The sequence below is a fragment of the Podarcis raffonei genome, chromosome 16 (genome assembly GCF_027172205.1).
Source record: "Podarcis raffonei isolate rPodRaf1 chromosome 16, rPodRaf1.pri, whole genome shotgun sequence".
NCBI classification, from domain to species: domain Eukaryota; kingdom Metazoa; phylum Chordata; class Lepidosauria; order Squamata; family Lacertidae; genus Podarcis; species Podarcis raffonei.
In genome coordinates, this window is record NC_070617.1 from 18,030,223 (window position 1) to 18,047,273 (window position 17,051).

The following is a 17,051-nucleotide window of genomic DNA, read 5'->3' on the forward strand; positions in this document are numbered from 1 at the left end:
TATTAAAACAAGTGGGAGGAAAGTATAAATTTATAAAAAATAAGGAATTATCAGGAAAACTAACAACATGGATACAATATCATCATTTGAATGGAGTATTTAAGAAAGATAGGCTACAAGGGTCTGAGGAACAAATATCACAACTGGAGAGAGACCTGTTGGAATGGAATGTAAAAGTGCTGTCTATAATGTATAAAATATTCTTGGAATGGGAGACAAAGGATGAGGAAGTAAAATCCCCAATGATACATTGTGCAATAGAAATTGGCCATAATATAGACATGGAAGCATGGGGACGATTGTGGAATATGGATATAAAATTTACAGCATGTTATGGTTTAAGAGAAAACAATCTATCAATGGTATCTAACCACTGGCAAAAATGGCAAAAATGTATAAATCTAAATCAAATAAGTCTTGGAAATGTAAAGAGAAAGACCGTTCTTTTTATCATGTGGTGGTCTTGTAGTAAGGTTAAATCTTACTGGGAAATGATATATCATGAATAGAAAAGGATGTTTAAAATAATGTTTATAAAAAGCCCAGAAGATTTTCTTTTGGGAATTATAGGGACAGAACTACCTAAACTGTATAGAAACTTGTTCGTGTATGCTACTACAGCAGCAATAATGCTACTTGCCCCCAAAATGTAAAGAAGTAGAAGTCCCAGCAAAGGAAGAATGGATACAGAAAACTTAAGGAATATGCAGAAATGGCAAAACTTACCAGAAAAATAAAAAACCCAGATAACAAACTTTTTATAAAAGAATGAAAATGGTTTATTGAATATTTACAGATACATTGTAAACAGAAAAGAACATTGGCAGGATTATTGTTACAACCTGCAGTTCCAAAAGAGTATATATTTAAAGTAGAAGAATAAATTAAGTTAATTTGAATATGCAGAAGATATTACAAATAAATATCCCTTCCTCCCTCCCTCTCTCTCTCTTTCTCAATGTGAACTCCCAAAATTGTCACATCATAACTCCAGGCAGATGTTGCTACATAATATCTGCTTGAGTTTGAAGATTTAGCAACGAGAAACATCTGTGCAATGGGTCCAATTGGAGTGCAATCTGTGCAATGGGTCCAATTGGAGTGCAATGGGTCCATTTCATTATACCCACATTAGACAGAATTATAGTCAAACCCAGATACCCGGACACACAAAAGGCAAGACATTATGCTGCTCTCTCCATATCAGGCCAACAAGCAAGAAGATGCCGTTGGATCTCACCATCCTCTGATCACTTGAATTCAAACTTTGAGCTGCCAAGGAGAACCTTGAAATGTCATCCAGGCCAATAAGTCATTGAACAAACAGTTGCAAGCAGTATATTCAGATCAGGTAGTAAGAAGTGGGTGGTCAGGGCAGCCTTCTGTTGCACCCTATCTGCAGGGGGCTCCCAGAGAAGGACCGACCATCCTAAGGTCCAGCTGGGAAGGGCAAGGGTATCTATAAAAAAGGTAAAGGGACCCCTGACCATTAGGTCCAGTCGTGACCGACTCTGGGGTTGTGGCACTCATCTCGTTTTATTAGCCGAGGGAGCCGGCGTACAGCTTCCGGGTCATGTGGCCAGCATGACTAAGCCGCCTCTGGCGAACCAGAGCAGCGCACGGAAACGCCATTTACCTTCCCGCCGGAGCGGTACCTATTTATCTACTTGCACTTTGATGTGCTTTCGAACTGTTAGGTTGGCAGGAGCTGGGACCAAGCAACGGGAACTCACCCCGTCGCGGTGATTCGAACCACTGACCTTCTGATCGGCTCTGTGGTTTAACCCACAGCGCCACCCGCGTCCCAAGGGTATCTATACCCTTCACAAATTAGGGCCATGATACCTGAAGGAACTCCACACGTGGGCCTATTCAGATCAGACGTGCACACCTGAAAACAGACTGGGATCTACCCAGGCCCAGATGAGATATGGATCTGTTGCCAAGTGCCAATCTATGTCCCAAGAGTCACTATTGGTACTAACTGAAGTTTCAGAATTCAACTCCTTGCATAACACATTGCAGAAATCCAAATGGAAGGTTGCCAGTGTTAATTCTGAGATCAAGATAAAGCTGCAGGCCAGCATTTATTCGTTCTCCCCCCAACCCCACCCCGCTCCTCTTTCTCCATTTGCTCTCCTTTCCCCCTGCTTCCTCAGCACTTCCTTCCATCTGCAGCAGGCTGCTTCTTTCTGTCCCCCTCCGTCTTTCTATCCAGTGGCAGCAGGATGCCTGGAGCTGACAAGGAAGGCAAGGAGCCGTCCCGGGTGTCACCACTGAGGGGGTGACAAAATACCGGGCGGCACTCATCGTGGCACCTGCAGTGCGCCCAAGTCATGCGTCTCGCAGGCTTTGCGCTGCCCAAACGGTCCGCCCGCTGCCTCTCCCCCAGATGTAGGGCGGTTGAGTGGGAGGAAGCAGGCAGACTCTGGAGGCTCCTGAACACGCCACCCCAGGTGCCCGAGCGGCTTCCTCCGCCGCTGCAGACAGGTACGGCCAAAGGGAGAGGAGAGTCCCAGAAGCAGCGGAGCTGTATGGCTCCTAGAGGTGCATAGGTAATAAGGCAGAAAGTCAAATTAATGAGATGTTAAAAGGAAGCCTGGTACAAAGTAATTAGCTTTCTAGCAACATATCTTTACCAGAATAAAATTGACCTTGCCATTGTATATAACTCCACAATTAAAACAAAAACACAGATTTATTGCTGGGATTATAGCAAATTTACCTTGTTATTTTTGTTTTGATTACGACTAGCAGTAGTGTAGCAAAAGGCTGGTAAAGCATAACTCAGACATAGGCAAACTCGGGGCCCTCCAGATGTTTTGAGACTACAGTTCCCATCATCCCTGACCACAGGTCCTGTTAGCTAGGGATGATGGGAGTTGTACTCCCAAAACAGCTGGAAGGCCGAGTTTGCCTATGCCTGGCATAATTAATTACAGTGAGCTGCGACCCTTTCACCTTACTTGTGAGTAAACTCTAAAACCAATGGGATACATTTCTGAGTAAGTGTACTGGGTAGGACAACTCGATATTTAGGATTCAACCCTGCCCAGGGCTTTGGAGACAGAGAGTGGGGGGAGAGGCCTCTCAAAGAGAGGATAATAAATCAAACAGCAGCATTTCAGAGCATTTTTACACCGACCTGGAAACTCGCCCGTCGCTTCGGGGCAACAATTTCAGTCAGTGGTGGAGTTAGCTGCACGGACACCCGGAGCAGCGGCCATGCCGTGCACCTGGAGGGGGCAGGGCGAGCTGCATGGGGGGGGCGTGGTGATCTGCTGTGGGCAGTGGCGGCAGCACGAGTCACTGCACATGGGGCAGCAGGGCGAGCCCCCTGCAGTGTGCCTTTTTGTCACCCCACCTCCTACGCCCCGTATGCCTCCTAATAATAAAGGTTAAGCCTCGTATCTGTGTTTGGGTGCTTCCACTCCCACCCCCTTTCCTTGCCTGCCGGGCGCAGGCGGACTCTTCTTCAAACTGGCTTCGCCCAAGGAAAGTTCCCCATTTCCCCTCCCCACCTCCTCTCAGCCTTCCCCAGGACCAATAACAAGCTGCTCTAAGGGACAGCAGCATCGCGTTTTCAGATTTGGGTCAGGCTCCCACCCTCTATAAGGGACGCGGGTGGTGCTGTGGGTTAAACCACAGAGCCTAGGACTTGCCGATCAGAAGGTCGGCGGTTCGAATCCCTGTGACGGGGTGAGCTCCCGTTGCTCGGTCCCAGCTCCTGCCAACCTAGCAGTTCGAAAGCACGCCAAAGCGCAAGTAGATAAATAGGTACCACTCCAGCGGGAAGGTAAACAGCATTTTCGTGCGCTGCTCTGGTTCGCCAGAAGCGGCTTAGTCATGCTGGCCACATGACCCAGAAGCTGTACTCTGGCTCCCTCGGCCAATAAAGTGAGATGAGTGCCGCAACCCCAGAGTCGGTCACGACTGGACCTAATGGTCAGGGGTCCCTTTACCTTTACCTTTTACCCGCCCCCTACCCTGCTTTTCCCAACCTGTAGAAGGACCAGACTCCAGTTTCTCACCTCTTGATCCCTCTGCAAAGCTTTTCCCTCACCCTCCCCTCTCCCCCACTGAAGTTTTCTAAATCCGGCCCACAGACGGTCTGGGAACCAGCATGTTTTTACATGAGTAGAAGGTGTCCTTTTATTTAAATTGCATCTCTGGGTTATTTGTGGGGCATAGGAATTCGTTCATTCCCCCCCCTTCAAAATATAGTCCGGCACACCACATGGTCTGAGGGACAGTGGACTGGCCCCCTGCGGAAAAACCCCTGCTAAGTACCTCTGTGGTGGACAGCAAAGCCAGACCAGAGTTTGGTGATGCAGTCCCTCAGAATTCCACCAGAGGGCTGGAGCCTCTCTGAATGAGTGCTAAGCAGAGTGGGAGGAGAAAAATAAAAGGAGCAGTTTCTGAGGGAGTTTTTAGACTGGGCTTGAGTGTCTTGGGAGAGTTTTACGCCAGGAGCTAGCTGGAGGGCTGACTTTGAGCCAGGAGAAGTAGCAGCTGTGTGGATACAGCCTACATGGGTCTCATTCCAGTCAGGAGGGGAGAGATCTTCTAGAAAGAGAAGACTCCAAAACCAGTAGCAAGGGGTGTGGCAAGCCTCAGGGTCTGTTATACTATTTACTTCAATAAGAGTATGTAAACGCAGTAAGTAACATTGGAAGATAAGGACGGATCAAGGACGGCATGCAGGAAGTCACTTACACAGAATTGTATTCATTTGTTATAATTTTTATAATTGGGTTAAAATCTGGAAAATCAATAAAAAAAGTGATGAAGAAGTTCCAACAAAAGAGGAGTGGACTTTAAAACTATTGGACTATATGGAGAAGGCGAAAATAAGAAACCCAAAGGACAAAATGCTTGTGGAGGAGTGGAGATCCTTTTCAGAATATCTGAGAAAATATTATAGTCAAATGAAAACACAGGCAGGACTGGAAATAATAAGCAAAGGAAGGAGAATGATAAAGGAATCTAATGTTGGATATTTGTTATAGAAATGAGTATTATATTTAGTAGACAAAGGATTTGAACAGAAACATCATGGAAGTAAGGATGAGGAGTCAAAATGTTGAGGGAATATTGTATTGAAACTGAATTGAATTTGTTAAATTGTATGAAAATTAATTTATAAAATATGTAACATAAAGAGAACAAGATGCTGCATGAAGTGAGCCAATGGCTTGATCCAGTAGGGCTTTGCTTATGTATTTATAGAGCCCATGGTGATTTTAATAAATTAAACAGAGTAGAACTTTTGATCAGAGTTTCTCTTTTTATTTCAGGATTGGCACAATGAGGAACGATATTTCCGTCCACAGAAGGGGAAGACTGCCATAGGAAGACAAAGAATGTCATTCATTTCTATAAACCTTTTAAGAACTGTATTACATTCTGCAAACATTTCTGTGTGCTCGGATATTCAATTGCCTTCAAACCAGCCAGGGTCATTATTCCATGAAATCCATCTTGAACATGATACCATGTCACTGGCACACCGTGGTCCTCTAGCCGCTTCTTGTACAACAGCCCATCGTCCCGGAGAAAATCATATTCACAGGTTAGAATGAAAGTCTCTGGGAGCTGGCGGATTATGTCATCCTCTGCGTGAAGGGGGGCAAACATTGCCTCAGCACCTCTTTTAACTTGTTCATAAAGTTCTTTTGAAAATGGGGCAGGTGCTACAGGAACATAGCCCCTAGCTTTAAATTCTTCCGGAATGTTATCAGCACTTATCCATTTTTGGTATTTCTCTCTCAAATCAGGAGGGACATGGGCGCCTTTCAGAATTCCATCTACATTCATTGTCTTCCCAGTGAGATATGTCAAAGCGAGTTTAATACCTCGTTTCCTGAACAAGGGAGGAACTGATTGGTTTTGCAGATAGGAGGGCAAATTGAAGTCCATTGCTTGGAGGAATGGGTAGATCAGGACCTGAGCTCGCACTCTTGGGAGCTCCTCTCTGGTCACCAGTTCTTGGCAAATGGCTGCAGCAAAAGTGCCTCCACTACTCTCCCCAACAATGGCAATGCAGTTGGGGTCCACTCCGTATTCCTTTGCATTCTTCAGAAAGTGTATTACAGCAGTTAAACAGTCCAGTACAGGGACTGGATAGGGATGCTCAGGAGCTAAACGAAACCTAAAGAGAAAATAAGGTATCATCAACATTCGACATCATACTTGGGGCTGAGGTACCTTCAGCACCCCCAAGGAGGCTGGGCCCCCTAAGCATATTGGCATTTCCATTCAAATGGTTATGTGCTCCACGTCATGTGATCATTTATGCAATACGGGACTTACCGGGGGGGGGGCAATATTTACTCAGGTTAGCACCCCTGCCTTCATGCAAGCAAGACAAATTCCAGTCAGGCAGATGCCACTCAAGGAGGGTGCAAAAGAGGGGCAATGGTGCAGAGGTGGGGGTCTGTGGTGATTTCAGAGGGAAGAAGAAGAAGAGTTTGGATTTGATATCCCGCTTTATCACTACCCGAAGTAGTCTCAAAGCGGCTAACATTCTCCTTTCCCTTCCTCCTCCACAACAAACACTCTGTAAGGTGAGTGGGGCTGAGAGACTTCAAAGAAGTGTGACTAGCCCAAGGTCACCCAGCAGCTGCATGTGGAGGAGCGGGGATGCGAAGCCAGTTCACCAGATTACGAGTCCACCGCTCTTTTTTTAAAATATTTTTTATTAAGGATTTTCTTGTTTTACAGAAGTGTAGTGCCTCGTATTTTTTTTCTTCTTCCATGTAACATTTTTACAAATCCGTTTCATTTGTTGAAGCATTAGGGGGAGAAGAAAAAAGAAAGAAAAAAGAAAGGGGGGGTGGAGAGAGGGAAGATGGATGGGGGTGGGGTCGGGTGGCGGTGTTTCTATTATGTTTAATATATGTAGAGTTTGATGTCAGTGTTGCTTGTGTTGTTCACTTGTGTTCCTTTGGTGGTGAGAGAGGTTGGAGTTGGCCTAGGGTGTGATTGTTTGCTTGTGATTGGCTGTGGTGATCTTTGTTTTCGTGTGTGAGTGAGGTGTGTGAGTGTTTTGGTTCAGGTTAGCCATATTGATTTGTATGCTGTTGGTGGATTATTGTCATTGTCCTGTTGGGCTGTGTATGTGATAAAGGGGAGCCATACCAGGGTGAAGGCGTCTTCTTCTGTTTGTCCCTGTGTCAGTTTCAGTTTATTAGTTAATTTTTCTAGTAGGGCTGTTTCCCATACTATTTGGTACCATTGGTCCATGCTTACTCCTGACAGGTCTCTCCAGTGTCTGGTTATGGTGTTTCTGGCTGCTGAGAGCAGGTGGGTTATGAGTTCTTTGTGGTGTAAATGGGCATTGTTGTCTTGGAAGATGTTTAGTAGGGCCAATTCTGGGGTGATGTCTATTACTTGCTTAGTTATTTTACATATTTCTTGTATGGCTGTTGTCCAGAATAGTTGAATTTTGGGACACTCCCACCACATGTGGAGGTATGTGCCTGTGGAGGTGCACCCTCTCCAGCATTTTGGTGAGGTTCCTGGGTGTATTAGCGCTAGTTTCCTTGGTGTTAGGTACCACCTGTAGGTGAGTTTCAGTGTGAGTTCTTTTCTTTTCGTTGATATGGATTTAAAGGGGGGTTTAGACCACATTCTGGTCCATTGAGTGGGGTTAATCTCATAGCCTGTGTCATTCTCCCATTGTTTTTTGATTGCGTCTAGGGGATTTGCGGGGTTTTGGAGTAGTATTTTGTATATTGCGGATACCGTCCCTTTACCGTTTCCCTTTGTTGTTAGGAGGTTTTCGAAGGTTGTCAGCGGCCTAGTTGCTGCTGATTTTACTGTTGGGTTGTTTAAGAGGGCATGTAGTTGGTGTTGTGTTAACCAGGTCATTTGGGTGTCTTCTAGTTTGTCTTGTATTTCTTGTGTTGACAAGGGTTTGTTATTTTTATAAAAGTCTATTAGGCGATATAAGCCTTTGGTTCGCCAGGTTTTTATCTGGAGGTTTTGTGCTGCATGGTGGAATAATGGGTGGTACGCCAGGGGGATTAGTGGGGATGGGGTTGGGGATAGTTTGCCTATTTGTGTTTTCCATGCTTTGAGCATGGTCTGTGTGTACCTGTTAAGTGTTGTGGGAATTTTCTTTTTTTTTTTTTAATAATATTTTTATTAAGCAATTTTTATATTCATACATACAAAACATACATAAACAAACAATAGACAAAAAACAAAACAAAAAACAAGTACCATTTCATGTCCTAATTTCTTAAACCTTTCTTCTTTGACTTCCTCATGCCTCCCGTTTCTGTATTCCAAATTCTAATCAATTGTTCAGCAAATCTTCCCTTATTTTACTGTAAATTTAAACTAATCATCTTTGTTCTCCTTGTCTTAACCATTACTGATAGTAACCATTTACTTTAGTCCAACATCATTCTAGCTGTCATTAATTTTGTAATATTTCTTTAAATAGTCCTTAAACTTTTTCCATTCTTCTTCCGCCGCTTCTCTTCCCTGGTTTCGGATTCTGCTCGTCATTTCTGCCAAGCCCATGTAGTCTATCACCTTCATCTGCCATTCTTCCAGTGTGGGTAAATCTTGCGTCTTCCAGTACTTCGCAATAAGTATTCTAGCTGCTGTTGTGGCGTACATAAAGAAAGTTATGTCTGTCTTTGACACCCCCTGGCCGACAATACCCAAGAGAAAGGCCTCTGGTTTCTTGGGGAAAGTATATTTAAATACCTTTTTCAGTTCATTATAGATCATTTCCCAGAATGCCTTAATCTTCGGGCACGTCCACCAGAGGTGAAAGAATGTACCTTCCTTTTCCTTACATTTCCAACATTTATTGTCAGGCAAATGGTAAATCTTTGCAAGCTTGACTGGGGTTATGTACCACCTATAGATCATTTTCATAATATTCTCTCTTAGGGCATTACATGCCGTAAATTTCATCCCGGTGGTCCACAACTTTTCCCAATCAGCAAACAAAATATTATGACCAATGTCCTGAGCCCATTTAATCATAGCTGATTTAACCGTTTCATCTTGTGTATTCCATTTCAGCAGAAGATTATACATTTTTGACAAATTCTTAGTACTGGATTCTAACAATTCAGTCTCCAATTTTGATTTTTCCACCTGGAAACCAATTTTACTGTCCAATTTAAATACTTCATTTATTTGGTGATAATGCAACCAATCTCTCACCTTCCCTTTTAGTTTCTCAAAATTCTGCAATCTCAGTTTGTCCCCTTCCCTTTCCAGAATTTCCCAATATCTTGGCCATTTCGACTCCATATTTAACTTTTTAACTGCCTTAGCTTCCATTGGCGACAACCACCTAGGAGTTTTATTTTCCAGCAAATCTTTATATCTGACCCAGACATTTAATAGTGCTTTTCTGACAATATGATTTTTAAAACTTTTGTGCGCTTTAACCTTGTCATACCACAGATATGCGTGCCACCCAAAAATATTGTTAAAACCTTCCAAATCCAAAATGTCTGTGTTTTCAAGAAGCAGCCAATCTTTTAGCCAGCAGAAAGCTGCCGCTTCATAGTACAATTTAAAGTCTGGCAGGGCAAACCCCCCTCTTTCCTTTGAATCCGTTAATATCTTAAATTTTATTCTGGGCTTCTTGCCCTGCCAGACAAATTTAGATATATCTTTCTGCCACTTCTTGAAACAGTCCATTTTATCCATTATTTGTAATGCTTGAAACAAAAACAACATTCTTGGCAATACATTCATTTTTATAACTGCAATTCGGCCTAACAAGGAAAGCTTCAAGTTTGACCAAATCTCCAAATCTTTTTTCACTTCTGTCCAAGTTTTTTCATAATTGTCTTTAAATAAATTCACATTCTTAGCTGTCATGTTCACACCCAGGTATTTCACTTTTTTGACCACAGTCAACCCCGTCTCATTCTGAAACCTTTCTTTTTCAATCTGTGTTAAATTTTTCTCTAATACCTTAGTTTTTAACTTATTCAATTTAAATCCTGCCATTTGACCAAACTCTTGAATTATTTCCAAAACTCTTTTCGTACTAGCTTCTGGCTCTTGTAAAGTAAGTACTAGGTCATCTGCAAATGCTCTCAATTTGTATTGTTTAGCTCCGACCTGAACCCCTTTGACCAACTGGTCCTTCCTAATCATATTAAGCAAAACCTCCAGGACCGATATAAAAAGTAATGGGGAGATAGGGCACCCCTGACGTGTCCCTTTTTCAATCTTGAACTCTTCTGTTACCACATTATTTACAATTAATTTTGCTTTCTGTTCAGAGTATATTGCACTTATACCGTTTTCAAACCCTTGGCCTACCCCCATCCCCCGAAGGTTCTTCAACACGAAACTCCAAGATATATTGTCAAAGGCTTTCTCGGCATCCACAAATATCAAAACAGCCTTAGTATTTATATTCACTTCCAGCTTCTCCAAAATGTCAATTATATTCCTTACATTATCCGACAAATGCCTTTTCGGGAGAAAGCCCGCTTGGTCCCCATGAATCTCCTCCATCAAAACTCTTTTCAATCTCTTTGCTAAAACATCAGCAAAAATTTTGTAATCCACATTTAATAACGAGATGGGTCGGTAGTTCTTAAGTTGGGTCTTTTCAGTCTCTGTCTTTGGTATAAGTGTAATGTAGGCCTCCCTCCACGTATCTGGTGCCCTTCTCCCCTCAATAATTTCGTTGCAGACTTCCTTCAAAGGTTGTATAAGTCCTTCCTTCAAAACTTTGTAATATTTGGAAGTCAATCCATCCGGTCCAGGTGATTTGCCCAGCGTCATGTTTTGAATGGCATCTTCTATTTCCTGTGCTGATATCTCCTGGTTCAAAATCGTCTTACTTTCCTGCGAAATCTTTTTCAGCCCATTTTTCTCGAGGAATTGTTGTATATCTGTTTCTTTCTGCGGCCCTTGTGTATACAGTTGTCTAAAGTAGTTCTGAAAACAGTTCCTAATTTCCACTGGGTTGCATATGTTCTTTCCCTCCACTTCTAGGTTTGTTACCGTGTTGAGTTTTTGTCTCTTCTTTATTTGCCAAGCCAATAACTTGCCACATTTATCTGCAGATTCAAAAGTCTTTTGTCTCATTTGTTTAATTTTCCATTCTATTTCTTGATTCATCAGTTCCATATATTGTGTTTGGTACAGTTTAATTTCTCTCAAAATCTCTTGCGATTTTGGCTTCAATCTTAATTTCCTTTCCCCTTCTTTTATCTTTTCCAAAATTTTCTCTTTCCTCTCGTTTTGCTTTCTTTTCTTTAATGTATTTTGTTGTATCAAAAACCCTCTCATCACGGCTTTACTTGCGTCCCATACTATTCTTTTTTCTACTTTAGTCCTTAAATTAATTTCAAAATAATCTTTCAGAGTTTTTTGGGCCTTTTTACAGATCTCCTCGTCTCTAAATAAGGTGTCATTCATTCTCCATCTGAAGGAACCAGTTGTTGTTTGCTTCATCACCATCTTTACTGCGTTATGGTCGGAGAAAGTTTTTGGGCAGATTTCCACTTTCTTTATATTCGACGCCATACTGCTAGTCACCCAAATTTGGTCAATCCGAGTCCATGTCATTTTGGCTTCAGAAAAGAAGGTTCCCTCTCTCTCTAATGGGTGTTTTGTTCTCCAAATGTCAATCAAGTCCATATTGTCAGTCATTTCAAAAAAAGTTTTTGGTAGTCTTCCATCTTTTGTAACAACCTGTCTTTGTGCTTTGTCCATATTTGTTGAAACTACTCCATTCATGTCCCCCATCATGATTAATTTGTAATCCATATAGTCCATTAAAGTCTCATGCAACTTCTTAAAAAATTCTGCTTTCCCTTCATTTGGTGCATATATTCCCACTATCAAAAATTTTTCTCCTTGGAATTGAATTTCAATTGCCAAATATCTTCCTTGGTCATCTTTAAAGATTTGTTTCGGTTGCAGATTTTCCTTTGCATAGATCACCACTCCTCTCTTTTTTACTCTGTCTGAAGATATAAATTCTTGTCCCAGTCTCTTATTTATTAATAATTTTCTGTGTGCTCTTATCACATGAGTCTCTTGTAGGCAAATCAAGTCCAATTGGTCTTTCTTTAGAGCGTGAAATATATTTTTCCTTTTTCGGGGATTGTTTAGACCGTTACAATTCCAGGTTAGAAGTTGCAAAGCCATGATGGGGTTACTTGCTTCCTCCTACAGCTCCCAGTTGTTGTTCGTCTTTTGTCGGTGGTTCTGTATCCGTATCTAGTGATCCCTTGCTTGAAGGGTGTCCTTCTCCTGGATAGGTCTCTTTCTGTAGGTCTTCTTCGTGTTCTCCCAGGAACTTGTCTTTATCACTCACTGTTTTTATTCTTCTTTTCTTCCCCTTGTATTTAAAAGACAGGCCTTGGGGAAACTCCCACCTGAATGGTATGTAGTTCCTTTTCAGCAGTGTCACCAAATCCTTGTAAGAACCTCTTGCATCCAAAATACTTTTGGGAATATCTTTAAAGATCTCAATATAAAAATCTTCAATTCGAAGGGTTGTTTGGTAGTGCAGGTTCAATATTTTATCTCTCTCTTCCTTGGTTCTTAAAGTTATCAAACAGTCTCTGGGTCTATTCTTCCTCTGCCTTATTCCCAACCTAAATGCACTCTCTATCTTGAACTCATCTTCTTTCAGCTCCTGCTTCCAAAAGTCAGAAAACTCTTTTGTCAGATAATCCACCAAGTTATCTCCTTCCTTTTCCGGCACAAGTCTGATCCTTAAGTTTTTCTCCTTGCGTTGCATATCCTGCATAGAAAGTGCCAGTTCATACTCATCTAGTTTCTTGTACACCGGTGGAAATTTTACCTCAGCAGCAGTAGCAATTTCCTTAGCTTCCTCAGCTATTTTTCGTGTTGTGGATGAATCTTCCAGTAGTTTCCCAATTGCTTCTGCATTGGAGTTCACTTTGTTCCCGAGGTCAGTTATACTTTTAGTATTTAAATCAATTTTCCCAGAGATTTCTTCAATTTTCTTATTTGTTTCAGCACCTTGCTTCTTTAGTTCTTCTAAAGAGTCATTTATTTTTCCCAATGCCTTTGCAAACGCTTCCTCAGAAGACATTGTTTTCACTCTTGCCTTTGTGACAGCTGCAGTTCCCGAGGCCCCTGATACAGAGGCCCTTCTCTGCGTAGAAAGGTCGACTTTGTATTGTCTACCAGATCTCAAAGTTGTTTCTTGTGAGTCTTCTTTCTGTTTACCATCTGCCATAACAAAGTCTTTCAGTCAAGGTCATTCCCACACTCTTAAGCTGTCAGAAGAGAAAAGTTCTCAGGTTTTAAATTCCACTTGTTGCTGAAACTATTCACAAATCCACTAGAGGGCGTAAAGTCAGTTCTTAGACTTCAAGTTATTCCCACACCTTCCAAAAGGCAAAAGCCCTCCTAGTCCCTTTCTTTGTAAAAGATCCAAATCAATAGTATCCTGCAGATAACTTACTATATAGCAAAATAGAATGTTTCAAGTTGAGAGTAGCCAAAGTCAATATTACAGTTACTTTCTAACCTTTTTGTAACAACCGTCCTTAGCTGGTTCCTTTCCTCCAGCAGTCCGACCCCCAGGTAGAGGAGCAGCAGTAAACAGTTCAATTTCTTTTAAAACAGGCAGGAAATCTCTTTAAAGTCTTCTTTCCCCCCCCTCCTGCCTTCTGGGGAGGGAGTTCTTTACTTGGTGTTGGATTTCTTAGCTCGCAAATTCTCCTGTCAAAAGTTACAGCTTGAATGCCTTTCGCTTTAATCTTGCTGCAGAACGGAAAGCAGACTTCCTTTTTAGTGCTTGTCCGTCTCGGTGCCCAATTTCTTTAATTTTAGCGTCCAATTTTAATGTAAGCTCAATCCTACTCACGGAAAGTTGCTCTTTTTTAATCCAGATTCTCGGGAAGAAGTCAGCGCTCTCCGCTAATGGCGACGCGGCTTCGCTTCGCAGGCTGGGTGAAAGCGACTCTCAGCACCGCTCCACACACCCTCCGCTGATCTTTAGCCTTTAAAAAGGCTATTTCACAACATCGGGGGGGCGCAAAGGTGCCCGCCGAGTCTCCAGTTCACAGGCTACGCGCCTGTGATTTTTGAGGGTCCCCGCTCCGCCGTAGCTGACAGGACCCGAACCCACGAAGCAGATCTCTCCCGGAGCTCCGGGAGAAATCCGCCATTAAGCGCTGGCGCTAACCCGGAAGTCAAGTGTTGTGGGAATTTTCTTTAGTTTGTTTGGGAGGAGTGGGGATGTTGTGGTGCAGGTGTTTTCAATTGTGTCCCTCTCTAGGTGTACCCATTGTTTTGTCTCATCTTCTAGTATATATGGGATTATATGGCGTATTTGGTTGGCATTGTAATATGCTTCTATGTTGGGGATTCCCCATCCTCCTTCTGAGGTGGGGAGGTGCAGGTATTTGGGACTTATTCTTGGTTTTTTATGTGAGAAGATGAAAGAGTGTAGTTTCCTCTGCCAACTGCGAAGTTGGGTTGAGGGGATCCAGGTTGGGAGGGTTTGGAATAGGTAAGTTAGTTTTGGGAGTGTGTGATCATTTTGATCATGGCTATTTTGTCTGAGAGAGTGAAATTCATGTTATTCCATCTCTTTAGGTCTTTGTTAATTTGTCGCCACAGGGGCTTGTAGTTGTGGAGGTACAATTTATTGAAGTTTCTGGTTATTTGTACCCCTAGGTATCTGAACTTGGTGTGGCAAAGTTTTATTTTGGTGACCTTCATGAGTTCTTTTTGGGTGTGAGGAGGGGTGTTGAAGCACATAGCTTCTGACTTTGTAAAATTTACCTGTAGGCCCGACACCATTGCAAATGTGTTGAGTTCTCTGATTAGGGAGGTTGCTGTGCTTATGGGGTCTGGTGTTGTGACCATTAGGTCATCTGCAAAGAGCCCTAATTTATAGGTTCTGCCTTTTATTTCCACTCCCTTGATGTCTGTGGCTGCTCGGATGTGGATTGCTAAGGGTTCCAGAGCCAGGATAAATAAGAAGGGAGACAGTGGGCATCCTTGTTTGGGAGTATATTTGTTTGAGGATTTGTAGGAAGTTGGGGCCAAATTTCATGTTAGTTAGTACTGCTAATATGTATTTCCACTCCAAGCAATCAAAGGCCTTGAGGATGTCTAGGGACATAATTGTCAATGGGAGTTTAGTTGCCTTGCTGTGTTCGATCAGGTTCAGTAGTTTCCTGATGGGGTCTGTTATATTGCGGCCAGGGACAAAGCCAGTCTGGTCTGGGGCTATTAACTTGTGTAGGAAGATTTTTAGGCGGTTGGCCAAGATTGATGTGAATATCTTGTAGTCTTGGTTTATTAATGAGATTGGGCGGTATGATTCTACTTTGAGGCTATCTTTTAGTGGCTTTGGGATGGAGACTATTTTGGAGTGGGTCCAGGTTTTGGGGATGGGGCCCCCTTTTATGATGTCGTTGAATAGGCGGGTCATGTAGGGCATCAAGGGTTCTTTGAATTTCCTATAGAATTCTGCTGTGAAGCCGTCTGGGCCTGGGTCTTTGTGTGGTTTCAGGTTTTTGAGGACCGCATCTATTTCCTCTGGGGTGATAGGGCTGTCCATGAATTCCTGTTCCTCATCAGTTAGGGTAGGCATGGTCAGTCCTGCTAGAAATGTTCTGATTTCCTTCTCTGGTGGGTTATGGGAGGTGTATAGGTTGGAGTAGAATTCTGCAAATTCTGAGGTTATTTCTTCGGGGGAGAATGTTATGTTGCTGTCTTTTTTGGTGATGCAGTGTATTCTTGTTTTGAGTGCTTTTTTCCTACATCTATTTGCTAGTAATCTGGAGTTTTTCCCTCCATATTCGTAGAAACGTTGTTTAGAGTATAGAATGTTGATCATTGTTTTGTTAATTTCTAGGGAGTCTAGTTCTCTCCTTTTTTGTTCTATAAGTTTGAGGAGTTTTTTAGATCCTGTTTGTTTGTAGCGTGATGAGAGGGCTGTGATGTCTTGTTCTATTTTGCTAATTTTTGAGGAGGTTTGTTTTTTAAGGAATGTTTTCTCTTTTATGCAAGCTCCTCTGGTGACCGCTTTCATTGCGTCCCATAGGAGGGGGGTTGTTATATTGTCTACATCGTTTTCCTTGAAGTAGTTTTGGAGGGTTTTTGTGAGACTCTCTCTAATTTGTTTGTTTGTAGTTAGGATGGGGCTGAAGGACCATGATGGGGTGGTTTGTGTTCCTTCTCCTATTTTAACGATGACTTCTACTGGGGCGTGATCTGTGATTTTAATGTTACCTATGTTTGTTGATTCTACTGAGGGGATCAGACCCTGTGTGAGTAGAATGCTGTCCAGTCTGGACACTGTATCATGGCATCCCAATTGGAATGTATGGCTGATGTCTCCCGGGTTTTGCTCACCCCAAATGTCGTAGAGACCCCTGTTTTTTAGCATTTTTAGTAACTTGTAAGAGTTCCTAGTTGTTGGGGGTTTCCTTCGGAGGAAGGTTGCCCATGGGGTTGTGGGGTGGATATCTTTCAGGGATAAACCTTTCATATTTAGATTGAGGTCCGCTCCTAGGATTGCTTCCCCTTCAGAGAAGGAGAGGAATTTGTTTAGTGTCTTCTGGAAGAATTCTAATTGTTTCGTGTTTGGGGCATATATGGAGCCGATTGTCAGTTTGATTTTGCCATCTAGTGTCCCTTTAGCGAAAATGAATCTGCCTTTTTTGTCCTTGAGGACTGTTGTGGCAGTGAAGTTCAGGTCTCTACTGAGTATTATGGCTACACCACGAGCTTTCCCTGAGCCTTGTGCGACCCACTGTTGACTGAAGCGGGGGTCGCTCAGGAGTTTGCTGCCTTTGGGTGGGTTGTGTATTTCTTGTAGGAAGGTGATGTGTGGTTTCATGGTGTTTATGTATGAGGTGATGCGTTTTCTTTTGATGGGGTTTCTCAGCCCCCTCACATTTAATGTGATTGCTTTTAGGTTAGCCATCTTGCTTATCTATTATGTGGGGCGATTCCCTGCCAACCCGTTCGGGTTGTCTTGTGTCTCTCTCTTCGTGTTGTTTAAAGAACCAGTGGGGTTGCGCTGACCTAGGGTGTGGTGGGTGGGGGGC

The 17,051-nt window shown here is 42.8% G+C and overlaps 1 protein-coding gene across 1 annotated transcript in view; it reads right to left on the bottom strand.

Moving 5' to 3' along the window:
- Positions 1-5,307: 5,307 nt before the first annotated feature.
- Positions 5,308-17,051, bottom strand: part of LOC128403811 (arylacetamide deacetylase-like 4) — a 29,489-nt gene continuing 17,745 nt past the window's right edge. The window contains exon 4 of the mRNA XM_053368904.1: positions 5,308-6,151. Within this exon, the coding sequence (XP_053224879.1) occupies positions 5,377-6,151 (775 nt within the window). The 3' untranslated portion in view covers positions 5,308-5,376. The remainder of the gene's footprint in view (positions 6,152-17,051) is intronic.